The sequence below is a fragment of the Suillus discolor genome, assembly GCF_016758755.1.
Source record: "Suillus discolor strain FC423 chromosome Unknown F5147scaffold_119, whole genome shotgun sequence".
NCBI lineage: Eukaryota > Fungi > Basidiomycota > Agaricomycetes > Boletales > Suillaceae > Suillus > Suillus discolor.
The window spans coordinates 18,235-46,226 of record NW_024541366.1 but is presented as its reverse complement, the minus strand read 5'-3'; the positions used below and the strand labels follow the sequence as shown (position 1 = coordinate 46,226).

General features: G+C 47.7%; 15 protein-coding genes across 15 annotated transcripts; 7 read left to right on the top strand and 8 right to left on the bottom strand.

The window, feature by feature from the left end:
• Position 1: 1 nt before the first annotated feature.
• On the bottom strand, positions 2 to 2,517 carry F5147DRAFT_726724 (uncharacterized protein). The gene is made up of 5 exons (XM_041439194.1): positions 2,309 to 2,517; positions 1,021 to 2,258; positions 683 to 962; positions 582 to 628; positions 2 to 518 (listed from the first exon to the last, which is right to left on the bottom strand). The coding sequence occupies exons 2-5, from the start codon at positions 2,191 to 2,193 to the stop codon at positions 381 to 383; spliced, it is 1,638 nt and encodes a 545-aa protein (XP_041285615.1). The 5' UTR covers positions 2,194 to 2,258; positions 2,309 to 2,517; the 3' UTR covers positions 2 to 380.
• Positions 2,518 to 2,624: 107 nt separating this feature from the next.
• Positions 2,625 to 3,297, bottom strand: F5147DRAFT_726715 (uncharacterized protein). Its single transcript, XM_041439193.1, has 4 exons — positions 2,950 to 3,297; positions 2,823 to 2,875; positions 2,701 to 2,761; positions 2,625 to 2,650 (listed from the first exon to the last, which is right to left on the bottom strand). The coding sequence occupies exons 1-3, from the start codon at positions 3,141 to 3,143 to the stop codon at positions 2,733 to 2,735; spliced, it is 276 nt and encodes a 91-aa protein (XP_041285614.1). The 5' UTR covers positions 3,144 to 3,297; the 3' UTR covers positions 2,625 to 2,650; positions 2,701 to 2,732.
• A 919-nt stretch (positions 3,298 to 4,216) lies between these two features.
• F5147DRAFT_587523 (uncharacterized protein) lies at positions 4,217 to 6,299 on the bottom strand (the record flags this gene model as incomplete). The annotated part of the gene is made up of 3 exons (XM_041432002.1): positions 4,217 to 4,480; positions 4,845 to 5,084; positions 5,133 to 6,299. 3 exons carry the CDS (start codon positions 6,297 to 6,299, stop codon positions 4,217 to 4,219), a joined length of 1,671 nt encoding a protein of 556 aa, XP_041285613.1.
• Positions 6,300 to 6,503: 204 nt separating this feature from the next.
• Positions 6,504 to 8,352, bottom strand: F5147DRAFT_841268 (P-loop containing nucleoside triphosphate hydrolase protein; the record flags this gene model as incomplete). The annotated part of the gene is made up of 5 exons (XM_041444364.1): positions 8,316 to 8,352; positions 8,079 to 8,241; positions 7,772 to 8,030; positions 7,326 to 7,722; positions 6,504 to 7,266 (listed from the first exon to the last, which is right to left on the bottom strand). Exons 1-5 carry the CDS (start codon positions 8,330 to 8,332, stop codon positions 6,504 to 6,506), a joined length of 1,599 nt encoding a protein of 532 aa, XP_041285612.1. The 5' UTR covers positions 8,333 to 8,352.
• Positions 8,353 to 9,452: 1,100 nt separating this feature from the next.
• F5147DRAFT_780904 (P-loop containing nucleoside triphosphate hydrolase protein) lies at positions 9,453 to 11,115 on the top strand (the record flags this gene model as incomplete). The annotated part of the gene is made up of 4 exons (XM_041442535.1): positions 9,453 to 9,503; positions 9,551 to 9,797; positions 9,848 to 10,286; positions 10,347 to 11,115. 4 exons carry the CDS (start codon positions 9,453 to 9,455, stop codon positions 11,113 to 11,115), a joined length of 1,506 nt encoding a protein of 501 aa, XP_041285611.1.
• A 589-nt stretch (positions 11,116 to 11,704) lies between these two features.
• Positions 11,705 to 13,879, top strand: F5147DRAFT_748417 (major facilitator superfamily domain-containing protein; the record flags this gene model as incomplete). The annotated part of the gene is made up of 11 exons (XM_041440064.1): positions 11,705 to 11,854; positions 11,913 to 12,020; positions 12,087 to 12,201; positions 12,258 to 12,325; positions 12,378 to 12,508; positions 12,558 to 12,769; positions 12,823 to 13,055; positions 13,109 to 13,244; positions 13,296 to 13,504; positions 13,563 to 13,737; positions 13,797 to 13,879. The coding sequence occupies 11 exons, from the start codon at positions 11,705 to 11,707 to the stop codon at positions 13,877 to 13,879; spliced, it is 1,620 nt and encodes a 539-aa protein (XP_041285610.1).
• Positions 13,880 to 14,733: 854 nt separating this feature from the next.
• F5147DRAFT_644035 (P-loop containing nucleoside triphosphate hydrolase protein) lies at positions 14,734 to 15,891 on the bottom strand (the record flags this gene model as incomplete). Its single annotated transcript, XM_041433132.1, has 3 exons — positions 15,633 to 15,891; positions 15,555 to 15,578; positions 14,734 to 15,499 (listed from the first exon to the last, which is right to left on the bottom strand). The coding sequence occupies exons 1-3, from the start codon at positions 15,641 to 15,643 to the stop codon at positions 14,734 to 14,736; spliced, it is 801 nt and encodes a 266-aa protein (XP_041285609.1). The 5' UTR covers positions 15,644 to 15,891.
• A 936-nt stretch (positions 15,892 to 16,827) lies between these two features.
• F5147DRAFT_780901 (uncharacterized protein) lies at positions 16,828 to 17,264 on the bottom strand (the record flags this gene model as incomplete). The annotated part of the gene is made up of 2 exons (XM_041442534.1): positions 16,828 to 17,174; positions 17,234 to 17,264. The coding sequence occupies 2 exons, from the start codon at positions 17,262 to 17,264 to the stop codon at positions 16,828 to 16,830; spliced, it is 378 nt and encodes a 125-aa protein (XP_041285608.1).
• A 256-nt stretch (positions 17,265 to 17,520) lies between these two features.
• Positions 17,521 to 18,314, top strand: F5147DRAFT_726696 (histone-fold-containing protein). Its single transcript, XM_041439192.1, has 3 exons — positions 17,521 to 17,821; positions 17,873 to 18,121; positions 18,175 to 18,314. Exons 1-3 carry the CDS (start codon positions 17,681 to 17,683, stop codon positions 18,223 to 18,225), a joined length of 441 nt encoding a protein of 146 aa, XP_041285607.1. The 5' UTR covers positions 17,521 to 17,680; the 3' UTR covers positions 18,226 to 18,314.
• A 156-nt stretch (positions 18,315 to 18,470) lies between these two features.
• F5147DRAFT_726695 (ribosomal protein L14-domain-containing protein) lies at positions 18,471 to 19,568 on the top strand. Its single transcript, XM_041439191.1, has 5 exons — positions 18,471 to 18,497; positions 18,562 to 18,673; positions 18,897 to 18,933; positions 18,985 to 19,055; positions 19,120 to 19,568. The coding sequence occupies exons 2-5, from the start codon at positions 18,668 to 18,670 to the stop codon at positions 19,411 to 19,413; spliced, it is 408 nt and encodes a 135-aa protein (XP_041285606.1). The 5' UTR covers positions 18,471 to 18,497; positions 18,562 to 18,667; the 3' UTR covers positions 19,414 to 19,568.
• On the bottom strand, positions 19,563 to 20,377 carry F5147DRAFT_587551 (uncharacterized protein; the record flags this gene model as incomplete). Its single annotated transcript, XM_041432006.1, is given in 3 exon segments — positions 19,563 to 19,868; positions 19,933 to 20,060; positions 20,074 to 20,377. The coding sequence occupies 3 exon segments, from the start codon at positions 20,375 to 20,377 to the stop codon at positions 19,563 to 19,565; spliced, it is 738 nt and encodes a 245-aa protein (XP_041285605.1).
• A 164-nt stretch (positions 20,378 to 20,541) lies between these two features.
• On the top strand, positions 20,542 to 23,244 carry F5147DRAFT_44327 (uncharacterized protein). The gene is made up of 7 exons (XM_041429894.1): positions 20,542 to 20,662; positions 20,734 to 20,953; positions 21,007 to 21,754; positions 21,805 to 21,951; positions 22,007 to 22,064; positions 22,117 to 22,883; positions 22,932 to 23,244. Exons 2-7 carry the CDS (start codon positions 20,788 to 20,790, stop codon positions 23,128 to 23,130), a joined length of 2,085 nt encoding a protein of 694 aa, XP_041285604.1. The 5' UTR covers positions 20,542 to 20,662; positions 20,734 to 20,787; the 3' UTR covers positions 23,131 to 23,244.
• Positions 23,245 to 23,839: 595 nt separating this feature from the next.
• Positions 23,840 to 25,437, bottom strand: F5147DRAFT_726684 (UV radiation resistance protein and autophagy-related subunit 14-domain-containing protein). Its single transcript, XM_041439190.1, is given in 7 exon segments — positions 23,840 to 24,083; positions 24,171 to 24,455; positions 24,517 to 24,688; positions 24,744 to 25,031; positions 25,078 to 25,263; positions 25,310 to 25,311; positions 25,328 to 25,437. The coding sequence occupies 7 exon segments, from the start codon at positions 25,390 to 25,392 to the stop codon at positions 23,852 to 23,854; spliced, it is 1,230 nt and encodes a 409-aa protein (XP_041285603.1). The 5' UTR covers positions 25,393 to 25,437; the 3' UTR covers positions 23,840 to 23,851.
• Positions 25,438 to 25,544: 107 nt separating this feature from the next.
• F5147DRAFT_620836 (uncharacterized protein) lies at positions 25,545 to 26,470 on the top strand. The gene is made up of 5 exons (XM_041432616.1): positions 25,545 to 25,674; positions 25,734 to 26,011; positions 26,059 to 26,176; positions 26,232 to 26,320; positions 26,373 to 26,470. The coding sequence occupies exons 1-3, from the start codon at positions 25,663 to 25,665 to the stop codon at positions 26,072 to 26,074; spliced, it is 306 nt and encodes a 101-aa protein (XP_041285602.1). The 5' UTR covers positions 25,545 to 25,662; the 3' UTR covers positions 26,075 to 26,176; positions 26,232 to 26,320; positions 26,373 to 26,470.
• Positions 26,076 to 26,728, top strand: F5147DRAFT_587578 (Alpha/Beta hydrolase protein; the record flags this gene model as incomplete). Its single annotated transcript, XM_041432009.1, has 3 exons — positions 26,076 to 26,176; positions 26,232 to 26,320; positions 26,373 to 26,728. Coding segments are annotated over 3 exons (546 nt in total), but the record flags the coding sequence as incomplete, so codon positions are not given.
• Between the last annotated feature and the right edge of the window lie 1,264 nt (positions 26,729 to 27,992).

The window sequence follows — 27,992 nt, the reverse complement described above, 5'->3', positions numbered from 1 at the left end:
GTTCGTTAAACGATCAAATCTGAGATTGGCGCAAGGGCAAGGAGTCAGAAAGAACACTGCATCAAAAAATACAGTACAATAACAAGCTTCACAGAATACCTCTAATACATAAGGATATGTGCAAATACATACCTCGCAGACAACAAAAAGCCTACAAATACAACCTACAAAATCTTACTTTGGGTACCCATATGTGAATATAAACTACTTCCGAAATAATACAAACAAAAAATCGCCGAGTACCACCTTGTGCATAGATATATCTGTTCGAGGATTCCTTGGTAGTGTCACATTCGATCTGTTTCCCTCTTTCATTCGTCTCTGTACTCACTTTGTCATCTTGTCAAACTCCCAAACGCTCTGCACCGAGAACCCACGATCTACCCAAATACATCGCCCCAAATGCCCGATTCACACGGCCTCGCCACCCAGTGGTCAATACGGTCCGCGCGCCGCCACACCCACCCCGGGTGCAGCTGAACAGTGCGAAGTCCAGGACAAGTACGGTTCCATGCAATCTATGCGCAGAACATGATCAGTGCCTCCAGAACCACAATCAAAATAAAACAAAGCAGACGTACGATAAGTTCGCGAGTGTATTCGTCAAATGGCTCCGACGTTCGGGGTTCTTCAGCAGGATCAGACTTGCATTTAGATTGGAAATGTAATCTAGAGACATTACCTTGCTCGTCCATAAAGTCAATGCTGACGTCTTGGGAGAAAGGCAGCTGCTGCAGGCTGAGAACACCCTCCATCAGCGTATCAGTAATTGTATCGATGTCATGCATGTTCTCGAAGTAAGTATCGCTGACACCAGGGGCGCCATATATCGTGTCGTCATCACGCTTCCTTGCCTCAAGGACACTTTGAGGGGGCGGGGGAAGAGGGATGCGGAAGATGTGTGCGGATACGAGGTGCGGAAGAGCATACAGTGTACGCGAACCCATACCGAGTATAGTATCCTGAAAATGTGGGTCGGAGATGAGGAGGGAGAGAAGGAATGAGGGAAATGCAACGCACCTCGCTTGGACCTCCCCTTGCATACCTGACTTGTAACTTAGTTAAATTGGGAAAACGCGCGACAATAGCCAGCACAACTTCGTCATCCCAGTCCCCTATAAACAGGGAGAGCTCTTGTACCCTCGACAAGTGAGAGTGCGCTTCTACAAATACTTGGTAGAGTGGCGTGAGCACGGCTTCGTCGCGGATATCAAGCTTGATGATGCTGCGTCCAGAACAGATAGCAGAGATGGTAGATAAAGGTGCAGAAATAGCACAGAGGGCTGGAAGAGCCCTTGGTGACAATAAAAGGGCAGGAACGTGGTTTCGCAAGATGAGAGTGCGGAGGGAGGGAAGAGTCTCGAGGAATGAGATGAAGCCTGGCGGAACTCTGGAACGGTCTTTATGGATGGGGAACTTTATGTCGAGAGCAGTGAGTGGGGGAGGCGGGGAGGAAGGTGTGAAAACGCGATGTAACCAGACAGTGTGGTCATATGTGAGGGTGCGGATAGTGGGGACTTGTGCAAGCATTCGTAGACGGGTACGGGGATTGCGAGGATTAGTGTCATCGTCATTAGATGGGAATACAGCGCGGATATCGAGAAGGGTGAGGGATTGAAGTTTCAGAGAAGTGTGATCAACATCTATATAGACACCAGTGAAGTGAACGGTGCAGTGCACGACTGCTAAATCACGCAAGTTTGGAAGGTCGTGCAGAATAGAGTGTAAATCTCGCGGGAGAAGCATACCACGGAAGACGAGCTGTCTGAGGGAGGTAAAAGACGTGACTTGGGTGAGGAGATTTTCGTAGACGGTAGCGTCGGCAAGGAAGCGTGGTTGGTAGGCATCCTTGATTTGAAAGAAGCGATACCTGTTTGTTTGCCGGTTAAGGGGAATAGGTGTCCAGTCGTCAGCTTCCGCCAAGGAAACAACGGCAACAGCTTCTTTTAGCTGCTCCACGGGGCGTTCTACGATGGGGGATATACCAAGAAGAAGAGCGTGCGGTAAAGGCTGGATAGAAGACAACGCTGAGTACGCCGTTACAAACGATGTCGGAGACGTCAGAACCAGATGCTTGTAAAGAAAACGAATGGCGATTGCATGAAACCTCTTCGAGGTTAAGACAACATTACGAAGCGACTGTGAAGGTAGATGTTCGAAAATTGAAAGCCAGAGTTCATTTGGAAGCGACATTGAATAGATGACTGTCGACGAAAACGCAGCTGTAGATATCGATGGACAAAATCTTCATGCAAGATCTAAGACCAAGGTATTTAGTTACAAGGTTACTTCGTATCACGTGACTAACCAATGTGCTGTCGACGCCGACTCGGAGATATCGATAAAGACGACGACGTGCCGTCGAGTGAAATGCAAGTTCAAGAAGAGATGGAGGATAGTTGGAATATAAAACACTCGTCAGAGTGGTACTTATTTATACAGCTAGGGCCTATCAAAGGCGATATGGTCAAAAGGATAAAGGAGCTGGCCAGAATACAAGCAAATACTTGTTCACTATCAACCGGCAAAATATTGTGGCTGTGGTGATCAGCCAAATAATTATGTAAGTAATCATAGCCACTCGATAAGGACACAACACTTGTGGGAACAAGGTTGCTGCCGGCGAGCCTTTTCTATAATATTGCACTGCGTAATGTCCTCGAGTCATGCATCTTTCATTCATTCATGTTCTGCTCATAGGCTGTAACAGTGCAACCACGTCCATTGACAGTTCATGGTGGGGCCTTGAAGTTGAGCTTTGGTAAGGACTTACTACGGAGGCGCGGACAAGCCTTGGAGAGCGGGAGTGATATTTCACTTAGTATCAAGGCGAACGAAGATCTTTACAAATCCGTCCTTTACATCACTATCGAAGGCAAGTTGATTCATCCAGAAACCTTAAGGCTCACTGTGAAAACGTTCTTGCTCATCTATTCGTCACGATCATAGGCTGCCTCAGACTTTCCCGGCGAGTCTTCTGGAGAAAGCGAGACGGCTTCATATGGACTATCAGTTGCGACCAATCGTTCACCTGGCGCACCCTTTTGGCGCACTTTTCCTAGTCCAACAGCATGATCGAGGGTGTAAAAAGTCGCTGAGGACAACAATATCATTGCAAGAATCGGGGACTCTCCGACATGCATGATGGATGTGAGGATGCTCCAGGTATTGTAGCAATAGGGATTTCTGATACACTTTCATTCATATATTGACAGTACCGCTAGTAGGCATTTGTATTATACATTTGCTGACTTACTCCAGAAGCGAGCCCTAATAATTGTATCATCGAATCGTTGCTGCCAACTGAGGGAGCCAGCTGCAGCGCTGAAGCCTGAGAAGGCGTTGTTATACCAATCTTTGTCGATTGTACTCCGCCCGGATCGCCCGGCCTCCACGCGCAACAGGCTATCACTCAGGCGATAGCATCTGGTCTCGAGTATCGTGCAGTCTTTTGATTTCTCCATACGTGACCAGGATTGAAAAGACCCTCGGTGCATGATGAAAAAGGCATTATTGTCCGTAGAGACTTAACACCGGTAGGTTTCTTAATGCGACACTACGCATGAAAGATGACAAAATCATGTATCAAACCAATATACTCACCAATAACGAAAGCTTTGCCTCGCAGACTTTGGTGTTTCAGTGACACTCTGAAGCTACTTTGTGGGCAATATCCTTACTTTCCGCTGGCGGATGCCCTTCGCGTGGCGGCGGCAATGTTGGGTGGCAGAATCTCAGCCCTTCCGCCAACTCATTAGCATTGACGATGGCTATAAACAGCATTGGCTGAAATGTCTGTCCACCAATTTCAATGCTCGACCTCAAGTCCAGGAAACCGTAGCCTTCGTAGAAGTCGAGCTACAGAAGCTTCTATGACAAGTAATTCTCATCAACGGCTTTCCATACAGTTGCTATGAATACTTTCTCCGTATCGATCAGTCACTCTTGTACTTGTTACACTGATTTAAAGTCTTAAGCACGCGTGCCTGCTAAGTGCAATAACCAATAAATTAACAATTGACATTGGACAGTGGACGTCCAAGTAGATTATACGCAGAACATCGACGTTTCAACAATTAACCTACATAGAAAATGTATAACCTACAATATCGCCAAGTTCGATCTGTTTCCATATTTCCATTCCTTCATTCCCAATACCCTTTTCATCTCGATTGCCAGTTCTGCCCCCGCGCATTCCGAACTAATAATCTCCTATTCAAATCTGCGTGATTATAATCGGGGATGCTGGCCCGGATGGCCTAATTGATATCCAGCCAGTGTTACGTGCTTTTGATTCAGCATTTTTTATGATATCTGCGAGTAACCTCGCGTCGCAAGGTGGTGATTCGAAAACGTCGCCAAAAATGCCTGATTCGCACGGCCTCGCAATCCAGGAGTCAGTAGGGTCCGCGCGCCGCCACACCCACCCCGGGTGCAGTTGAACAGTGCGAAGTCCGGGACAAGCACGGTTCCAAGCGATCTATGCGTAATGATGGACATGATCAGAACACCCAAAAGCGTGCGGAACAACATAATGGACGTACGACAAGTTCACGAGTGTAATCGTCAAACGGCACCGTCTCCGACACTTGGGGCTCTTCGAACTCGGGTTCAAAGTTGCAATTATAATCCGAATTATCGACAGATTGGTCAAGAAGTTTCTGCTGCTCAACAACTTTGCACTCTTGGCACGGCGACACGATGGGAGTCCCGTGGCAACAACACACGGTGTACGTGACCATGTTCATGCCCACTGGCCCATCCAAGTCCAAGTCCATATCTATGTCTTGATAGATGGTATGAGTTGTATTGTCAGAGTTGCGAGCGTGGCGCCGGTAGGGTACGCCATAATCATCATGACCGTTATCCTGCTCCGAGCTCGTGTCTGCGTCCGGATCGATGTCATGCATGCTCTGGAAATAAGTGTCGTCGATACCGGGGGCACCGTATGCAGTATCGTCATCAATGTTGTTCGTCTCGAGGAAATTGTGAGGGGGTAGGGGAAGAGGGATGCAGAAGATGTGTACGGATACAAGGTGTGGAAGAGCATATAGTGTGCGTGAACCCATCCCGATGATGGTGTCCTGGAAATGAGGATCAGCGTCGGCAAAAACGAGAGAAATATAACGCACCTCGCTTGGCCCTCCCCTTACATACCTGATTTGTAACTTGGTTAAATTGGGAAAATGTGCGACGATGGCCAGCATAAGCTCATCATCCCAGTCCCCTACGAACAGCGAAAGCTCTTGCACCATTGACAAATCAGAGTGCACTGCTGCAAATGCTTTGTAAAGTGGCGTAAGCGCAGCCTCGTCACGGATGTCGAGTTTAACAATACTACGGCCAGAACTGAGAGAAGTTATGGCAGAGAATGGGGAAGAAACGGCACAGAGAGCTGGAAGAGCACTTGGCGACAATGAGAGTGCTGGTACGTGGTTTCGCAAGATGAGAGTGCGGAGGGAGAGAAGAGTCTCAAGGAATGGGATGAAACCCAGCGGAACTCTAGGACGGTCTTTCTGGACGGGGAACTTGACGTCGAGAGCAGTAAGCGGGGGAGATGGAGAGGAAGATGTAAATGCGCGGTGTACCCAGATGGTATGATCATATGTGAGAGTGCGGAGGGTTGAGGCTTTTGCAAGCAGACGTAGACGGGTACGGGGAAGATTTAAATCGTCGTCATCGGATCGAGAAGTAGCACGAATGTCAAGGAGGGTGAGAGTTTCGATCTTCAAGCAAGTGTGGTCAATATCTGGAGGGGCGCGGACGAAGGGAACGGTGCAGTGCACAACCGCCAAATCACGCAAGTGTGGAAAGTCGTGCACGATGGAGTGGAAATTTCCTGGAAGAATCATGCCGCGGAAGACGAGCTGTCTGAGAGATGTAAAGGAAGTCACTTGTGATAGGAGAGTGTTGTAAAGTGTCATATCCGCAACCAGGCTTGGTCGGTAGGCATCCTTGGTTTCAGAGAAAAGAGACCTGGTTGACTGGCGATTGTTATTAGCGTTGGCTGTAATTGGCTTCAACCCGTCAAAGGAAACAACGGCGACAGCTTCTTGTAGTTGCTCTACGGTCCGTACGAACGGTGAAATACTAAGAAGAAGAGCGTGCGGTGAAGGCTGGATGGAAGACAGTGAGGAGCGCGCCGTTACAAATGATGTCGGGGACGTCAGAATCAAATGCTTGTAAAGAAGACGAATAGCGACTGCATGAAATTTCTTGGACGTTAAGATAACGTTACGAAGTGACTGTGGAGGCAGATATTCGAAGATTGGAAGCCAGAGTTCATTTGGAAGTGTCATAGACGAACACATTTTCGACGAAGACGCAGCTGTCGACATTGATGACAACATCCTCATGTACGTACGAGTACGATAAATCAAGCTCCTTTGTTGATGGACACCAAATAGAGGCACACTTGTTATGGTTATTAATCGTATCGGTAAGGTGCACTAGTCATGTGACTCATGTCGGACAAAGCAAGCAAGCGGATCTGGGTATCAAAATTAGTCTCGCTTGATCCTATCAGCTAACTGTTTGGCGACATTTAGAGATATCCCGCAACGCTTCGTGAGATGACGAACAAGATCCTTGCGTCTTACATGCGAATTCCCTCTAAGTAGCTCCTTCAGCCTGCGCATGAGCGATACGAACAGGTTATCCCCTCCCATCCATGCTTGCAGCTGTCCGTCAGCGACATGTTTCTTGACAAGTTGGCGGATCGCGACGCGTGATTCTTCATAGCGGACTGCCATCTGTGTGCCAGCTTGTAGTCCATCAGCAGCAGTGATGCACGCATGACCGGCAACGTGGATTTGGTATCGTGCGAAGATATGATGTTCTCGCTCCCACCAATCCTCCATCCTCTGCTCTCTTTCGAGGTTTGTGATCGCAAGGACAATGGGAACCTTCTTCTCGCAGAGGAATTCGTAAAAAAGCCGGTAATTGCTCGAAAGAGTAGCAGTCACTCTGCCGGCGCGAATGCAGAACAGAAGCAGATCAATACCGCCTTGCTTGTGCAATTCCTTGACCAGGTGGTAGGCGTTTTCGACGGACATGAGGTAGTCTTTGATTCCAAGGTCCGGTTCTTCGAGTCCAACGGTATCGAATACCTTATAAGACTCTCCATCGAAGTCGATGAAATATTCTTTCCAACGGAGCGTGCATCTTTCCATGCTAGGAGATGTCTCTGCTACATTCTCTCCTGCCATAAGGTTTACGACTGAGCTTTTGCCAGCTCCGCTCGCTCCAAAGAGTACGATATTCTTTCTAATTATTGATGTTTAGCAAAATACGGCGTAATGCGTGTCTGACGATGAAGCACGTACATCGGGCAATTCTGTTCGATAAGGTTACAGACGGCATGGTATGACTGTTCGCGGCGCTGCCTGACCTTATCTGTATCACATGCATTGATGGTCAACGCGGTAATACACGCATGGCCAGCAAAGTCCATCCCGGAGTATGAGATAGATGCCTGGTTTCTCTTCCACCACTCTTCCATTTCCGGTTCTCGGTCTTCCAGTCCTGTAACGACAAGGACGACGGGAACATTTCGCTTGAATCGGGACAATAAGTCGTAGTTGCGCCGGAGCGCCGGGGCATTCTTTACGCCCTGTACACAGTACACAATGATATGTATTTTCATATGAGTTTGAAAGAGTCTCTTCAAAGCATGCTCAGCTTGCGGATTGGGGACCGTTCCCTGAGCGCCCTCGTCAAGACCTGTAAATTAGTTTAGTGGCGCTCACAAAAAATAGCAGACTACACTGACCGGCCGTGTCGAACAGTTGTACCTTTAAGGTCCTGTTCTCAGTCACGACATCATACCCGTACACGGTGGTTTGCCTTGTACATCCCTCGGCGTCGGGGGACGTCCGCGCCACCTGCTTCTTGGTAATCAAGTTGATCAAGGAACTTTTACCAGCGCCTGATTGTCCATAAATGACAATATTGTAAGTGTCTTTGCGACGTGAAGCGTCCTCGAGTTCGAGGTATTTGCAGCCAGCTGCACTCTGATCTAGGATGTGGGACTGACTCCAAGTTAACTTCATGCTGAGGAAAAGCCAGACACCACATACTGAGTCGGTGGACGATGCTCTCCCAAGAGTCGATAACATTGTAATTGAATTGGAAACGACAAATAGGTGTCTTGTCTTGCATTGCGAGTCGGTGTTTTTGAATGTCGATAGTCCTGCCCTCAGTCCCTGATTCGTTAGAATATGACGTGTCCAGGCGCCAGATCTAAAGACCGATCCCAACGCTTGGATTCAACGTGTTCCAAGCATGTAACAACAGCACTGCGATGCGTCACGTACTTAGTTTCTGGATGCATTAAGGCCGGAGGACCCTGGTTCAACCCTCAGACCTTCAGTCCCTCTAGTATTAGTAGTCAGGCCGGTCAGAGGAACTAGTACTTAGAGCGTGACAAGTCCAGGCGCCAGATTTGAACATCGATCGCGACTCCTGGATACAGCATGATCAATGCATGTGAGAATGACAAGGGACAACCGTGACGATGATACAGTCTGTCTGTACTAGTACAAACTCATTACGGTAGGATATTTGTTTGAAACTTTGGTTCCCAGTGGAGCAATCAACTTCGGCTAACTGCCGTATTGGTCTAATCGATTCAGCTGGTTGAACTTATTTGTTGGGGAGATTCGTATGCTTACCTAGTAAGCAGTGAACACTCAGCTTGCATATCGATGTATGATCTGGAATGTATTTTTGTGTAGGAGGGTGTCGTTGTCCAAGGTCAAGATTTGCCCGATCGTGTGTAGACTCGGATCGGTTGTCACGGGCTCGGGAAACTACTGGGAGAATGAACCCTGGGTCCATGCAGGAAACTTGCAAGCGAAGGTACTAGGGCATGACAGCATGTGTGGAGCAGAAAGGTCTCAGTCGACTTATAATTAAAGACCGATAGCCTGAACTTTGATATGTAATATTATGTAAACGGTTATCCTGAATTCAGCTGAGCCGGCCTGATCGGCGGACATCGAGTGGCAGGAACAACTATTAAGTTTACATAATTTGTTATAGTGTGACCCTTCTGGTGGTTTTGCAGAATGATTTACAGAATATTATGTAATGTACTATTATGCATCCGCATGTCGATGGGCCTGCTTGGAACATGCTGAATCCAGGCGTTGGGATCGGCCTTAAATCTGGCGCCTGGATGTATATCAGGCTTTAATGAATCATAGCTGAAGGTAAGACTATTGGCATTCAAAAACATCCACTTGCAACACAAGTCAAAATACTCCTTTCATTGTCCTCAATCTTTGCAATGGCGTCGTCTCCTACGAGACCGTTGTTCACCGTATGTAGTGTCTGCTCTTCTCAGTATAACGTTAACTCGAAGTCAGTCCCACACCACAGATGACGGGGTAACTAGCAGCAACTCCCATGCAGTCGATACTGCGCTGATATCAATCATCTCATGTAACGCAATGGCGCTGGCGTACTTCAACACACCGTATTCTAACAGACCATCGTCCCCCGTATGTAGTGTCTGCTCTCCCTCAGCGTGACGTTAACTCGAAGTTAGTCCCGCACATCCGATCACAGTGCAGTTCCCTGCAAATACCTTGGACTCGAGGAAGCTTCACGTCGCAAAGACACTTGCAATGTTGTCATTTTTGGACAAACAGGCGCTGGTAAAACTTCTTTGGTCAACTTGATTACTAAGACGCAGGCGCCGGTATCAGCATCATGTACAACGAATCCAACCGTGTACGAGCATGATGTTGTGGCTCACAATAGGATCATGAAGGTACAGCTGTTTGACACAGCCGGTCAGTGTAGTTCGTCACTCTTTATGGGGTGTCACTGAATTGGATCGCAGGTCTTGATGAGGACTCTGAGGGAACGGACAAGCAAGCCCAGACGGGCCTGAAGAAGCTCCTTAGAACTCTTATGACGAAAGGGGGCATTCATCTTCTCGTATACTGTGTGCAGGGCACAAACGACGCCTCGGCACTCCAGCGCAATTACAAGTTAATGGACTCCGAAGTGAAGGAAAGAGTCCCTGTCGTCCTTGTCGTTACAGGTCTGGAAAACCGAGAACCAGACATGGAAGAGTGGTGGAGGAGTAACGAGAGATCCATCTCAGACCTCGGGATGAAGTTTGCTGGCCACGCGTGTATTACCGCATTGACCATCAATGAAGGTGTTATAGACAAGGTCAAGCAGCGCCGCGAACAGTCATACCACACCGTCTGCGACCTTGTCGGACAGTGTTATTCACATGATGGGACGGGGGTGCCTAATATGCATCCTGCAAGGTGCGTACTTCGTCGCCAGATGCTCCTTGTACCGTACTTCGCTAAACATCGATAAATTAGGAGGACTAAAAACATCGTACTCTTTGGGGAGGCGGGTGCAGGCAAAAGCTCGGTCGTCAACCTCATGGCAGGAACAGAGGTAGCAAAGACATCTCTTGGCATACAACGCTGCACGCTCGATTGGCAAGACTATGTCATCGGCTTCGATGAGGAGTCTTATAAGGTGTTCGATACCATGGGCATCGAGGAATCGGGACTTGAAAAGAAAGAGTACCTCGCGGCAGTCGCAAACGCTTATAGGTTCATCAAGACGTTGGATGCGGAAGGCGGTGTTGACCTGCTTCTGTTCTGCGTTCGCGCCGGCCGATTCACCGCTGCGCTTCAGAGCAATTACAGATTCTTTCATGAATTCCTCTGTGACAAAAAGGTTCCTATTGTTCTCGCAATTACGAATCTCGAAAGAGAGCAGAGGATGGAGGACTGGTGGGAGCGAGAACATGGCATCTTCGCTCGATATCAAATTCACGTTGCTGACCATGCGTGCATAACCGCTGCTAACGGATTGGAAGGCACACACCAACAATTTTATGAAGAATCGCGTGTCGCGATGCGCAACCTTATCAAGCGGAATATCGCTAGCAAGCACAATGATGTATGGACAGGAGGGAACAAAGTGTTCGTGGCGTTAATGCATGCGCTGAAGATTTTTGGAAAGAATCGGTATATCAGAAAGAACGCCCTTATCGGACAACTGAAGCGTTGTGGCATGTCCCCACAAACCGCGAGACAACTGGCCGATGTGATTGAGCAAGGGGAGGTGACTACTTGACTTACGTTTTCTCGTGCTTTTATACTTGCGGATCGTCGCTGAAGGATACATCATTGACATATGTGACTAGGCGTTTTTTATCTACAAATTCTGCCAATTTGAATATGAACGTTCGGGATAAGTTAAGGTTGAAAGCTTATATAATCCATTTCGCTCAAAATGATCGATCATCGCACGCCGCATCAACGTTTCAACAAATAGCATCGCACACGCGAAAACTGCCTGGCCATTTCATTAAACTAAATTCCGCAGCCTTTCGCTCCCTCACTAGGCCTCACTTTTCAACTCATTTACAGTGTATTGCATATCAAACTGCAATACGAAACGCACTGAAACAAGTACGACATCCAGGGGACCGTGACAAGCCTTGACTGAGACTGGATGATCAAGATTTTCAGCAGTAAAACGCGTTCGTACCGTACTGTACCGAACACCTGCACATGCCTAATCAGGGTTTCACGCGATAAACACGTTTAGTGGTGGTACTCCATATAAAACCCAGATATCACTTGCTAGACACCAGCTTTAGGGTCTTACATTCCCGTCTCTCCCCTGCACCATTCAATTTAAGAGTGAATCACGAAAAGTAATGTCCAAGGAGCTGAAACTGGCCGCACCTGGTAAGGAACTCGGTGGTTCACTAAGTAATATTGAGACGGCCAAGAACTATGTTGTCCAACGTAGTCTTTTGCGCTCCGTTTTTATAGTCGTCACTTGTACCGCCGCAATGATTGTCAATGTTAGTGTCTACCATACCTTCACTTGCTGGTCTTTTGTGACATCTTTTTAAACTGTAGGTATTCAATACCACCTCTGTTTCTATCTCACTCCCTACGATTGAGAAGGATCTAGCTATCGAGGAAGATAAGCTTCAGTGGCTCGTATCCGCCTATTTTCTCAGTTCTGTGCGTTGCTGTTTCTATTCTACTTCCATTTTGTCTATCTCAACATGACGGCTCATCTCGTGTTAGAGTTGCCTTCTCTTGTACTCCGGCAGGTTGGCGGATCTTTATGGTCGAAAAAAGGCGTTTATGATTGGTACTCTTTGCCAGGCTACCTTTTCTCTTGGTTGTGGGTTTGCACAGGGTTGGTGTGCCTTTCCAATCGTTCGCGTGCTCCGTCCACTAACAATGACATTACAGATGGTGTCACTCTCGCCGTCTTGCGTGGCTTCCAAGGCCTTGGAGGCGCCGCTACAATACCATCCTCAGTAAGTTCTTCTGAGATGTTTTTGATACAAAAGTACCCATTCACTTTCTCAGCTCGGTATCCTAGCGCATGCATTCCCTCCGTCAAGAGCACGTTCAATAGCATTCGCTACCTTTGCAGCAGGTGCTCCTGTCGGTAGCGCATTTGGCATGATTATTGGTGGTGTCCTGACCGAGCTTACCTCGTGCGTTATGATTATTGATACATGCTGTATTTCTCACGCTGTCCCCCAGGACGCGTTGGCGTTCTATATTTTATTTGGCTACAGCAACTTCAGCTCTTATTGGAGTTTCCGGTCTGATCTCATTCGATGCTGACGTTTCCTCGTCGGAACTTGTCAAACGTGTGGACTGGATCGGCGCTTCGCTTGTCACAATTGGGTTGGTTTTGATTGTATTCGTACTTGGTCAAGGAGAAAACGCTTCAGATGGGTGGAAAACCCCATGTAAGAATGTCGCTATGTGTACGATACCAACTATTGACTAAAATCATCGACAGATATAATCGCGCTCCTGGTCGTCGGAGTCATCATGGTTGCATTATTCCTGGTTTGGGAGTGGAAGCTGGAACGGATCATCGACGAGGATCCATCAAGAGCGACATCCATGTGGACACCGCCACCACTTATGAGGCTCTCGCTCTGGACTAGGGCAAAGGGCCGAATGACTGTTATTTTTGTTATTGCATTCTTAAACTGGGGTGCTTTCTCCGGCTGGAGCTTCTGGGTTCAGGTATGTTCACGTTCTACTTCCCTAGGAAAATGATATAATCGACTATATTCTAGCTGTATTATCAAAACTACCTGTTGTTGACAGCGGTCGAAAGTATGGTCCGATTCATTCCCATGCTTGTTGTTGGCTGTTTATGCAACTTTTTTGTGGCGATGGTCGTTGCCAAACTGCCTTTGGTTATCATTATAGGCAAGTGTCTATCTGTAGAATATGACCATGTGAAGCTGACTCGTGGTCCAGTCACCGGCTCGCTCTTGATGGCAACTGCTACCATCCTGTTTGCCGTAATCGACCCGTCCGTAACATACTGGGCTTTCGGTTTCCCGTCCACAGTGCTCATCATTCTTGGTGCTGACATCGTGTACTCCTCCGGTACAATTTTCCTTGCCAGAACCTCGCTCCCACACGAACACAGCGTAGCCGGAGCGCTATTCCAAACTATGACACAGGCAAGTCCCGTGAAATAACCAACGCTATCCTATGCTAAACTGACATGTCTTTGGTTAGATCGGCGCCACATTCGGTCTAACTGTATCTACGATCGTGTTCAGCACTGTGGTTGATAGGGAATCTGCCAAGCTCGGCGTCAATGTAAACTCTAGCGGTACCAACGCGCCCATGTCCGCACAACTCGTGGGGTATAAAGATGCGCAATGGACCTCTGCTGCGTTTGCCTTGATGGGTGAGTACTGCGAAATTGTCTTGTTGAGAGCGTATCATTGACAATTTCTGTAATTATAGGTGCTCTGCTAGCAGTGCTTTTCCTCCGCAGTGTCGGTATCGCTGGACACCAGAAGGTTATTAGACATTTTGATTCTGATTAGACCGTGGCTGGACAACCTGCGTCTAACGGTGCTGAGATACCCACGCCCCACTCGGTAAGATATCGGTATCCTGTATCCCATCAAGGACGACAGACACTGATCCCATTACGAACTCGTATATGCCCCCCTTTGCATTTATCCCCGACTGTACGAAGTGGTCAGGTTTTGTCAGACGTGAACACCATGGAAGTGGGAGATATTGCTGGTGTCTTTGGATGTTAGAACTACTGCTGGCACCACAGAAGTAGGAAGTGCTGCTGGTGTCTCGGATGCGAGAGTTATTGCTGCTGGTGCCACGGATGGGTGAAGCTGGTAGGTATGACTGGCTAGTTAAAAGGCAGATCCTACCAATTTGGACCCAATGGCGCATTACATAAATAAGTCCGTCATAGACATGCGATCCAAAGTGGCAGAGTGAAACAACTCCAAGCTGGACGAGGAAGTTGCTGTATATCCCTCTGGCATGGGACGAATGGGTCCGTTGTTCTCAAACAATGATTTCGAGCCAGAGATACTCAAGAGCAGAGAAGAAGTCGCACTGCTGATCATCGAATGTATCAGTCTTGCTGGAGTTAATCGGCATTGGAGACAATGTGATGTTTGCAGTGCTTTTGAAAGGTTGAGGAGCTTGAGTGGGGTTAGACTGCAAAGTAATTTTTATCAAATTCACGTTTGGCCAACTACGTGAAGACCCTGCGCATTTATATAATGCGGCTTGAGACATCGCACTGATATACGAGATATAACTGTTTGCAAATATGTAGTATATGTGCCGATTCATGAGGGTAAGGCCGTATTACTAGTCTACAACGACAGTGTACTATAATCGGATAAGGCATAAGTTCAATGAGAGGTCATGCTACGTTTTGCTTGATCATATTAGCCAACTCTTTTGCAACGTTCAGAGATATACCACAACGCTTCGTGAGATGAGGGACAATATCCCTCCTTGTCAGATGCGAACCCCCTGTAAGTAACTCCTTCAGTCTGCGCATCAACGACACGAACAGATTGTCCCCTCCCGTCCATGCCTGCTTCTGCCCGTCGACAGTAAATTTCTTGACAAGGTTGCGGATCGTGATGCGCGATTGTTCATAAAGGACTTGGTGTCTGCCGTCCAACCGATTGGCGGCAGTGATGCACGCATGACCGGCGACCTGTATCTGATACTTGCCGAAAGTAGCTCCGTGTCTCTCCCACCAACTCTCCATCCTCTCCTCTCTTTCGAGGTTCGTGATCACAAGAACAATTGGAACCTTCTTTTCGCAGAGGAATTCGTGAAAGAGCCGATAATTGCTTTGAAGTGCAGCAGTGACTCTGCCGGCGCTAAAGCAGAATAAAAGTAGATCAATGCCGCCTTGTCTATCCAATTCCTTGATGAGCCGATAGGCGTTTTCGACAGATTCGAGGTACTCTTTGATTCCCAGCTGCGGTTCCTCAATCCCGATGGTATCGAAAACCATATATGAGTCACCATCGAAGTCGACAGTATGCTCTTTCCACTGCAATGTACAGCGTTCCGGGCTAAGAGATGTATGTGCTACCTCTTTTCCTGCCATGAGATTGATGACAGAGCTTTTGCCTGCTCCCGTCGCCCCAAAGAGTACGATAGTTTTAGGCCTGTCCTCGCTTGTTAATATTGAACAATACGGATCTTCATCTGGAGACTACATGCCTACCAGGAGTATCCGGCCTGGTCCTACATATCAATATAAGACAACTACAGTACGAAGAGCACCTGAAGACTACGTACTGTAAAGTCATTTGGAAGGGATGCTCCTCAGGCTGATAGGCTCAATTGAAGTATTCGGCCGACGCTTGATGATGCGGCAGTTCTTATAAGGACAGACACATACTTGCAGGAGATCACGTTTCTTGGACCCATCCTTCAGACGCCAACTCGTGGAATTGAAAAAGGCACCTGCCAGATTCTCGAACAACTCGAGGCAAACTCATGTTGGACTCGAGGATTTGATTGATCACCTTTCTTGGAAATCGAATCTCGCGTTCATGGTGTGCGTTGATCACGTATAACGCAGAGCTGCAATTACGGCAAAACTGCGTGTAGGGCTATTTCTTTTGGTCCCTGCATAAATTTGTACTGTTTCCGAGTGCCAAGCCACCTGCCTGACTCGTCTGCATCCCAACATCGGGCTGAAGTTTAGTAGAGGAACACTTCGGAACAGTGTTGTTACTAACCCGGGTTAAATTGAATAGTACTAGGTCATGACCAGTTTGGTGTGTCCTGCTCGGAATCAACTAACTGGGGTTGACGAGGTTAAACAACAGTTAATTAGCTAGTCGTCAATAACGATCAGATCTGGCTCGATGGACATGTGATGGCAGGTCTTGACTTGTACGTCGTAATATCATCCTGATTAGTTGAACGTCGGACTTTGATTACTTGGACGTCCAGGTGCCAGATTAGGGAAAATTGACTACGACGCATGGATACTGCATGTTCCATACGTACGCTGTTGGGATGGCGTAAGAGCCATGCATTATTGGGTTGTGGGCTAATATTGTATGTTAGTTCTGGATTAGGGTATATAATTAGCAATGCGGCAGGGTGTCAACGTTAACGTTAACGTTCAACCGATACACAAACGCCAATTTTCTCTTTGAAAAAGCGGTGCCAGAAACTTGATAGTAGCAACATGCGTGGTTTAATGTGCTTGCAATCGCTGTGGCTTGAAGCTTGAAGCCTGAGGCCCGTAAAATCTTGCTGTGATGGGAGCCTGAACCCAGGCAGGGTACTTCCACAAGTCCCTGTAAGATTGATACATCAAGCTTCCACCTGTGTGTCACCATGGCCGTTACTAATTAGACACGGGATGAGATTTGCTGGCCACACCTGCCTGTATTACCGCGTTGACCGTTAATGAAGGTGATACAGATAAGATCAGGCAGCGTCACGAACAGTCATACCGCGCCGTCTGCAACCTTGTCTAACTGTGTTGCTCGCAGTCCTCCATCCTCTGCTCGAGGTTCGTAGTTGCAATAACGATGGGAACCTTCTTGTGAGAGGAATTCATGAAAGATCCGTGATTGCTCTGAAGCGCAGTAGTGATTCGGCCAGCGCGAACGCAGAACAGAAGCAGGTCAACACCGCCTTCCGTATCCAACGTCTTGATGAATCTATAGGCGTTTGCGACTGCTGCGTGGTATCTTTGCTTTTCAAGACCCGAATCCTCGATGCCAATGGGATAGTCTACCTTGCAGGAGGAATAACAGGAACCCTGTGAAGCCCCGTCCCATTCTGGTGGAAGCGAGGGCGTAGCATCTTCACTCGATACTAAATTCACGTTGCTGGCTATGCGTGCATAACCACTGCCAACGGATGAGAAGGCATACCATACACCAACAACTTGATGAAGAATCGCATGTCGTGATCCGCAACCTCGTCAAGGAGAATTTCGCATGGACAGGAAGGAACAAGATGTTCATATCGTTAATGCACGGCTGAAGATTCTTGTAAAGAATTTGCGTATCAGCAAGAGGACCTTGCCTGTCAACTGAAGCGTTATGGATATCCTGAAAAACTACAGGGCAGTTGGCCGATATGATCGAGCAACTACCTACTTGACTTGCGTTAGTAAACTCACCCAATTTGAATATGAACAAAAATATCGTTCGGGATGGAGTAAACTGTTTTTAGAAATTTGCCGCCACCGACGGTGGGAAATTCACGGCATTCCATCGCCTTCGAAGGTCAGCAAGTCATTCTGGCGGTGACGGATATGGCCCTTTACACTCTCTTCAGCTCGCGCTGAATACACTCAGGGCTACTTAAGGGTCGAAATGTCAGAGATTCAACCCATGATCGCGCCGCAGGAGGACGGCTCTGGTAGTGTACCAGAAACAGTACACGAACCACCACAACCGACGCCCATCACAGACCAAGAGGTGGGAGAGTATCGGGAGCAGGATCGTTTTCTACCCGTGCGCACTATCGTTTATCTGGCTTGATTGACTTGTTTATCTTTCTGATAGATTGCAAATGTCTCCCGTATCATGAAGCAGTCCGTTCCACACACCGCTAAGATTGCCAAGGATGCCAAGGAGTGCGTTCAGGAATGTGTTTCAGAGTTTATAAGTTTCATTACTTCTGAGGCCGCTGAGAAATGTCAGATGGAGAAGCGGAAAACGATCGGAGGCGAGGATATCCTGTACGCCATGGTGTCTCTAGGGTTTGAGAACTATGCGGAAACGCTGAAAATTCATCTGGCAAAACTGAGACAAGTGCGTATTTTTTCCGTAACATGCTTCATGGGTTGTATTGAAACTTGCGTCAGCACCAAGCAGGATCCTCGTCGAACCCGCGACAAGAGCATAGAGAAGATTGATTCTACTTTTTTGTACCTGTACTATTCGTGTACCACCGTATCAACTACTTTCGCAATGTCTATGTTTTGCAGCTCACCTTGCCGCTTTCCATGATGCGATCGCCAATGCCCGAAGTCGACTTGGAAGGTTGAGTGCGCGACGGCAGCGTTGCTCAACAACTCACGGTGCTTACTGAGGTGTCTTGGGCCATATTTCCTTAGCACGCTCCCGCAGCGGCTGATAGCAACACATGTACGCATTCCAGACACTATCCAGTACTATGATTTTCCGGGTAAGAATTCGAGATTAAAATCTATCACGGTCAATTCACGATAATTAATCACGAGTATTCTAAGGGTGATGGAATAACCTCTCGGCAAATTCCGTGCCAAACTCCGACACATCATCTCAACTACACGACCAGCGTCAACGACGTCGACGGACACCCTCAAATAATTCCCCATGACTGTAAGTCGCTGTTCTGTGTATCTGAACCCCTTGATCAAGCATTGTACCACTTCTGATATCGGTTTCGATCGAAACTGGTCGAGTTTGAGATGGATGGAGGTGCCACATATCCGATGTAGTCAACACAGTGGTGCAACACTCATATCACATGGCACATAGCGAACAATCGTTGTCTTTCGGGTGCTTGATTGAATTAGATTCTAATAATGCTATTCACTTGTAGGACTCGACTTTCAAACGTTTCGTAGAGGTTGGACGAGGTACGATTGTTTATGACTTGTGCTACACTGAACGAGCTAAAGTATCAACAGTGGTCCTTCTCAAGTCTGGCCCATCTGCAGGCAAGATCGCTGTCATTGCTGAGATCATAGACCACAACCGGGTGTGTACAATGATATAATACGCAAGAATAAAAACTGATCTCATACTATCCTGCCAATGTATAGGCAATCATTGACGGCCCAACCACCGGCGTACCGCGCCAATCCTTCCCCTACCGCCACCTCACCCTCACCCCTATTGCTCTAACAAAACTTCCTCGCGGCGCAGGGTCTGGTGTTATCCGGAAGCAAGTGGAAAAGGAGGGTACCGTCGCTAAGTGGGAATCCTCAACATGGGCCAAGAAGCGTGCTGCCATGGAGAAGAGACGATCACTGAACGACTTTGAGCGGTTCAGCGTGATGGTCACAAAGAAGCAGCGGAGAGATGTCGTCAGGAAGACCCTGGCCAAGGCTGCATAGAGGATGTACGCATACAAAATATTGGACATCTTGGTGGGATGTCGCGTCCCTGCATGATCCACATTTCTCTTACATCCGTTATGCCCACCATGATATATGCATGTGCGTTATATTGCTAACCATTCGCCTCGAAGTAAGATCTATCATTCTCAACTAGTCGGCTTGTCCTGGGCTTGAGTGAAACCCCTTCTTGCTCTTTCGACCGTTGCTTCTGCCTCCACCTCTACTAGAGCAGCTGATGCCCAACTATTAAACCCTCCCTTGTCGAACGCTTCTCTAAGGCGGTCCTCTGCTTCTTGCCAATTCCATCTCACAAGTTCAGAAACAGGGTTTTCTGTCAGCGCAGAATCATTACCATCGTCCTGGTGGGTTTCAGCTGGACGATATATTTGGTATGAGAGGACGGGTAATTTGGTCAGCACCGCATGGCGCATACGTTCCGCAAACTCGTTGGCCTAAGCATAGGAAAAAGTTGCTTGAGTTTCCAGAAAGAAGAGTCATGAGATTGTAAGGACGCACATCACGGGCATTGAGAGTTTTCATTACTCCCCAAATAGAGGCTGTGGCACCTAGCGTCACAAGAGCAGTAGCGATGCTAAGGGCTTTGAGGGTGTACAGAGGACCGTTGAAAAATTGTTCAGGGTTATCTTCATTCAATACAGATGTTTTCGGAGGCGGCAGACTGAGTAGGAACCTCCTTTAGTACCGTTTGTGAGGCAGGGCGGGATCGTATTGCAGGTGAATGCAACGAAACGGGCAGCGTTGATGATCCTCGCCCTCGCCGAGGAGGTGCAGTAGCTTCTTGTAGAAGCTTGGGAGTGACACCACGCCTATATCGTCGTAGCATGATGATCGGCACTACAAGGGCTACGGATGAAAAGGCCAGCTGTGGTACATATGAACTGCCAGTCCATACAAGTAATTGAATCGGACCGGGCAACTCACCAAGGTCACTGGAACCCATTTCGGAACTTGGTGTTTAGTTCCAAAGATACTTGTCCGTATACCAGTAAAACCGTCTTCCTTTGTATCGTCGGAAGATGTGGTTTGTCGCGTCATTCGCGCTAGTAAAATGTCACCAAGCGCCGAGAGGAAGTGTAAAGAAAAGAATCACGTGGTGTCGACACATGCTTGATCTACTCAATACTACTACGAGTAATCCTTCAAATTTGTTCCGAATTATCGCTCTGGCCAAACGCAAACGCTCAAGCCTTTGATTGTCATCCGCGACAATAAGTAGCGCTCACTTGTGAGTATTCATGGTAGTGTTCATCCACAGTTGCTAAGTCACATTTTCATTTCGACCGCACTGTATCATAGCACCCATCGGCATATCGTCTTTGGTTTGACTCGTCACCGGTGGCTCGACGCACCATGTCTGACCCACGATTTGCGCGGTTGAAGACTGACCCCCGTTTTCGACGCCCCAAGAAACACAACTCAAAAGTTGTAGTTGACGAGCGTTTCAAAGAAATTTTTGATGAAGACAAGGCGGGAAAGAAGAAATCGAAACAAAAAGGCAAAGGAAAGGACAAACAGGGTGCGCCTCAAACTTAATCTCCTACTACTTCTCACCTTATGCTGTGGCTACAGGTCGAGTGGATAAATTTGGTCGAAAAATTTCTGAAACTCATGAAAAGGACAACCTCAGGCGGTTTTATCGGCTGGAACACGAAGAAGACGAGGAGGCAGAGGCTCCAACTCCCACAATACCTGACTATGCTCGTGGTGGCGTTATCATGGAGTCCTCCTCCGAATCAGAGGCGGAGAGTGAGGATGCAGGTGACTCTGGCGGCGAGAGCGATGACCCTGGATTTGTCACATTAGGCAGGGACCTTGATGAAGAAGGCGAGATCGATCTTGATGAGAGCGTATTTGCCGATCTGGATGTACAGGCTGCTGCATATGCGAGGACAGCCCCGGAGGACAACAGTGAAGAAGCGATGGAGAAGACCAGAAGACTAGCTGTTGTTAATCTTGATTGGGACCATGTCCGTGCAGCGCACCTTTACAAAATATTCTCGTCACTTGTTTCGCCAGCCGCGCCTGCTACCCTTCGGACGCCTGTGCCAATGCAACCCAAGGATGAAAAGTCTATCGAGAACACGAAAAGCGCAAAGGCGACGATCGCAAGAGGGAGGGTGCTGAGCGTCCGCGTCTATCCAAGTGAGTTTGGGAAAGAGCGCATCACAAGGGAGGAGAAGGAGGGACCACCTGTAGAAGTATTCAAAAAGAAGCTAGAAAAAGAAGAGGATGTCAATGAACGCACGATTCACGAAACCGGAGACGGAGCGGACTACGACGAAGACGCTTTGAGAAAGTATCAGTTGGAGAGATTACGGTGCGCTACCTCACATATTTTTAGCGCAGTGTTCAATGAAATGTTCAAAGGTATTATTACGCAATTGTTGAATGTGATACCGCCGAAGCTGCTGTGCACATCTACAACGAACTTGAAGGTACTGAGCTTGAGCGTTCAGCAAATGTGTTCGATCTCAGTTTTGTGCCCGATGAGATGGCATTTGATGAAGAATATCGGTGAGTCCCTTTTGACATTATTTGTGGACATTCATCTAACCGGAGCCATGTACAGCGATGAGGCAACAGATGATCCTGGAACACGTTATCGAGCAGTAGAATTCGTGACAGATGTAGGGGAATTTCATCGTTATCATTTATTTTTCACTCATTTTGCACTTTCAGGCTCTCCGTCATTCAAAAGTCAAGCTCACGTGGGATGACGATGATCCGGAGCGCAATCACATTACTAGACGATCACTGTCAAAAAAAGAGATCGAAGAAGCCGACTTCAAGGCATATATCGCATCGTCGTCATCGTCTGAATCCGATAATGATCCAGATTCTGTATCGAGGAGGAGCAAGAAGAACACCCAGAGAGACAAGCTTCGCACTTTGCTTCTTGCCGGAGACGATGACGAACTTCCAGAAGGGTGGGGCCGGGATGACGAGGCAGGAAAACATGATGATATTGACATGGAGATCACGTTTGCCCCTGGTCTCACTGAGGCCAAAAATCTTGAAGACGAAACGACAATGGAGGCTTATCAAAGAAAAATGAGGGAGAAGCGTAAAAAAAGAAAGGAAGAGGTTAAAGTAAAAGCTACGACAGTCACGAATAACGAAGGTGAAGGGCGGCCTGGGAAAACAGTCTCTTTCGATGACGACTTCTTCGAGGGCATAAGTGCCAGCGGCAGTGAAGGAGAATCTAAGGCAGAGAGTGCATCGGGGTCGGCGAAGCGAGTGTCAAGAGAGGAGGTCGACAAGTCAGTGCCACGCGAGGAGATGAGGTCAGACGTCAAAGTGGAGAAGAAGGGCAAAAAGAAAAGGGGAAAAAAGAAAGTGATCGATGATGATGAAGTCCAGGACGACTTCATTATCGACGTTAAAGATGATCGGTTCAAGGCAATCCACGAGGATTATCAATTCGCCATCGATCCCAGCAATCCCCGGTCAGTCCCTGTTCTTTACGCTACCCAATGACACTGATGTGTTCACAGCTTCAAAAAGACGAAAAGTATGGTGGCACTTATTGACGAACGAACTAAGCGCCAAAAAGGGAGTCTACCTGAAGATGAGACAGGCGCACGACTCCCCGCGAGGGTGGATGACACTAGCCTCAAGAACCTCGTTGAGAGCGTCAAACGGAAAAGTGCAGCGGCTGGTCAGGGCGGATTTGGGAAGCGGCGTAAGCTATAACCTCGATTTTTTCTACGTTTGTCCTCAGTTTGTCGGTGAGACATGCCACGAATACTCAGCGTCATCATACTTATTCTCTCAGTTATTTTCGCGGTCATTACATAGGCATGATGCATGAATCTTCATGGGCCAGGGATATCGATTTGCGAGTAAAGCTAAATTAACGACGATAGCATTATCACAGCTAGGCTTTTGTGTCAGAGCAGACGGCGAGGTGCACTTGGTTGAATGGCGTTCAAGTGCCCGTGCGTCACACAAAAGGAGCTAGCTCAAGGTCATGATGCAATCATCATCGTCCTTGGCCTCGCACCTGTAATTTCGTTCTCATCCAACCCGACTCATGCTCCGATTCATTCCAGGGGAAAGTCCCCACAGACGGTCCCACGTATTTTTCCCGTTCATAGGCAACATGTGTCGAGTTCGGTGCTTGTGCCTACATTCGTCTGGGCTGCTACTTTGAGTGGACACACTGGTGTTTTGTGTTCGGTCTTGACTGGCCTTATGAGTAGTCAAATCAAACGTCTCAAGATGTAAGATATATTTGAGTACGGATTACATGCGCACCAGTAGATGCAGGATAAGTAAGATACAAGCTAACACCGATTATATACAAATGTACTCATCAGAATTGATGGTCTCCTGCAGAGTCATAAATCGAGCTATTCTAAATGTCTATAGTCACCACCATCTAATCATCGACTGCCTCTCTCAGCTTGTGTATTTACCCAAATCCCTCTTCTCCACCAAGCTCTACCACGTCCCAGCCATCTTCCTCTTCTACGATACGTTCACTCCTCATCTTACTGATGCCAGCTTCTTGCGCTGAACGTCCCGGCCGTATTCGTGCTGCTCGAGCAGGACTAGCAGCAGTGGCTTGAAGGACCTGGGCAAAGTCGAGCGTGAACGAGGGAGGGGTTGGAGGTAAGAGGAGCGGGGTGGTGGAGTGCGACCGACTACAATGGGAGATCAACATAAGAACGTGTATTTCGGATAACAGAATGAATAAACGACGAAAGAAGAATAAAGCGCCGGAGACTCACCGCCCAAGCTCTCCGCTGCAACATACCGCCCATAAATTACTCAACGCATCGCCCGCCTGTGACAAGGGAATCTCGACACCTTGGCTATGAGCGAGATAACACACGTTGTAGAGAAGCATTGCGAGGCCGGTCGTGAACGATTGGTTTTGGCCATGTGCTGATACCTGTTCTGGAGCCTCTGAGTCAGCTAGTGAAACGGGTAGCGTAGGAGATGGGGAGGAAGAGGGAGAAGAGGCAGTAGAGGAAGGATTTGATGTGAGGTGAAGAGGGTGTTTGGCTGTCCATCTATCCGTAGGAGATAATGATGGGTGAAAAACTCAAGCTGTAAATACAGTAAGTGACGCACTTTGCCCAGGATTCCGTCCCTTGTCCTGCTCCGATCCAAGGCATACCGACACCGAATCTTCTGCAAGACCACGAAACTTCAAAAGGGAGTTTGATGCCTAGGTAGAAAGTAAGAAGTCCCAGAAAGTGAATGGTATGTGTTATCACGGCATTGATATGATCCGGTGGGTATCCTATGATATGCCCTATGTGATCAGATTCTTGGCATAGTGAGTAATTGTAACGTACGTCTAACATCTCCCGGTACTGGAAGAACCAGTCCGCCAACAGTCCATTCTCCTCTTGCGCCTGGCCGCCCACCCACTGCAGGTCGTCCCCCAACTTCGACAACGTGAAACACTTCTACTAGCTCCTGTACAAGACCTGAGCGTGCTCTAGCAATAGTTTGACTTAACACAGAGAGCTCCTGAGATTCCTTGGTAAGCGTTTGTGATTGGGGTGGAAGGAGGCGTGCGGCATGAAGTGTGCGTTTACGTTGAGCAATGGTCTCTCGGAGGGTACGGAGGCGGTCGCGCTCTATATCGCTTAGAAAAGTAGATGCGAGCGAGGGTAAGACACGTACTGTTCTCGCAGGCTCTTCTCACATTGGCAAGACTATCTGCTAACTGGTCGAGGCTGTGGTCCGCTCGTGCAATCTCTGCACGAAGGAGGCGACCAGATTCAATAGACTTGAATGCCCGGGATGCGCGAGCAATATGTTCATTTCTGTCCGAGGAAAAATGGTGAGTTTGAAGGCGAAAATCGCGTAAACTGCCAGTGTATGTCAAGCAAGGTCAGCACGGGTTGTGTTTCATGACAAATGTTTTGCCTACTGGTTTCTCAGACAGTTTGCACAATAGTACTGACGTTGTCTCAGCTCGCAGTTCTTACACTCCATCGCATCTTCAGAACCTTCAAGAAGGACAAGTTTGAGGTAAGTACTCAGTGGCGAAGTACTGGATGACGTAAGATTCACTACGTTCAACGATACATCACATGCATCGTGACCTAGTAGGCGTCCTACGAGGCCGATTGAATACTATAGGCAGTGGAGAATCTTTCAAATGCTGTGAGAGAAATCATGGAGATGAGTACTACCATCTAGTAAATCTATATTTCCCCGTTCGTGATATCCACACTTCCTTCACATTGAAGACCGTCGTTGTACATGCTTGCAAAGGTTAGGATGGTACACTGCCTAGCTTTTGCTGATGAAACACCGACTGTAGTTCCTCATAGACTGCGAGATTGCTCAAGACGCAGATGCGGGCCACGCTGGCCCACGCACGATTTACCGAATACATGACGGGCAAAACGGTCTCAGTTGAACGACACTGCGCAGTATTTCAGTTGGTTCTTGGCCAGTGTCCAATCGGCCATCCTGTTCATGCAGCAGCTCGAAGTAGGTGTAACCAGTCCCAGTTACTTTCCCGACAACTGGCATATCAAGTGCATAAGTACTGCAACATTGAAGACGCTTCAGAGTCTCACTCTTCCGCTCACCGTAATTTGAACCCGTATGTCGAATTTTCTTTTTGAACTTAAAGTTCTGATCAATGGGTAGACGCTCATACGAGTAGCGGCAGTAAACGTGGTTGTAGCTCAAGTTGGATCTACGATGGCGGCGCTCTTGTTAGAAAGAGCGTTTGTATTGGGTTACCAGTCATAATGGTCACAATCAAGTACGTTTCCTTCCGCCTTGCGTGTATCAGTGCAGTGGTATTCATTCATGGTTAGCTTTCGCATAGGAGTATTTGGTGTTGCCGCAAACATGCAGTTAGCAGAAGATAACCGAGCAGCAGGCGACGAAGGTGTGGGCAACTATGGTTAGTCTATTTTGCGTCCTTCACATTGCTTTGACTGATGAGTATCCCACAGGCCTGCGCGACCAACGTCATGCTCTGGAATGGGTGAACCGTTTCATCGCAGATTTTGGAGGAGACCCATCTCATGTCACCCTATTCGGACATTCTTCGGGAGCAGCAGACATCGTCGCCCACCTGTACTCCAATGCCAACTTGACTTGCCCCCTATTTGCTCGGGCAATTGTTCAAAGCGCAATCATCGACCACAGTCCTCCAGAACCACATTCAGCTGGATGGCAAATGTCTAGAGCATTGGCTCCGCTGCATGCCTCTTTAGTCGCACAACTTCGTGCTATAAGTCCTAGGGCACTTATTTACGTCAATCTCCCCTTCCGCGCGGTCGACGACGAGGTATTCTTCAGAAAATGATTCAAAGATTTCTTTTTCCTACACTCGAGGTTGGAAGAACCTAACACAAGTCATCTTGACAAAGGTTTGAATCTGCCGCAGTTTGCCATTCGCAAGGCAAAAAGCCCGCACCCAATGAGCGGCTGTCAGCCTGTCGTCCCCCCTAATATTCTGAGTCGAGGAGGGTGCGTCACCCTAGGGCAGCACGCTATTGGCAGGTGCGCACCTATAACTAGGTTAGGTGCGCGGATGTGACTTCCGCGTGAAGGTCTATATGATAAGCTATAATGATCACCGGCAGATATCGATCACCCGTGCCCTTCATCCTCGTGGTGTAATCACTTCAGGAGGGAGTCGCAATGTAAATACCAATACCATTAGGTAGGAAGTTCAGACCAGTGGCGTTGGTATTCTGTGAGACAGAGAGTATCCGTTCTTCCTGCGTGATTGTGTTGGTGATCGAGCCCAATCCAACATCCTTCCACGGCACGTAAACCTGCGCATTTACCAAGTTGGCAACGATGAGCATATATCTAAGGTGAGTGACATTTGATGTTCTTTAAGGCTTTACCATGACTACTAAGGGAGCCTTAGCTGATGAGCATTTCTGTAGAGTGCATGTTTGACAATGATAGCAGCATCATGGGAGATTTGATCTCTGTTGGTGCATTAATACCAAAGTTAGATGACTTTATTGACAGTGACAATGCTATAATTGTTGATCTCAAAACTACTGGAAGAAACAAAGCTAACAAAAAAGAGGCCTGTACCAAACCTACCCCCAAGGACCCAGTATCTCCTACTAGATCAACCATACAGTATAAGGATAAGGGGAGCAAGGTAAAATCTATAGTAGTTGACGCTGATGATGAGTTTTGGGGGACCTTACATAAGTGTCACAAGGACACAGAGCTACTGTCATAATCTGTCACCATAAGTAAGGAGGCACCCTATGCAACTAGCTAAGGTGTGACACTATCTCAGTTGTGGAGTGGTACTCAGATTAACCTACAGTCTACCTAAATTCTGTTATTGGAAAGGATTTAGTCAATTGTAACCATGAGATAGACTGGAATGAAAATAGCAGCTACAGCTAGACTAACAGTGGCGAACATAGCAGCTGCTTAACTATAGAGCATGATAAATAGCCATCACAGCAATATCACTGTTCTTATACATTAGTTGATAACATCTTCAACAAAAAGCATCTAGTATTATATTCTGAGACTCCTATGATAACATTAGCTATGAGGTCACCTTTTGTATTGGCAAAAGCCAGCAGGAA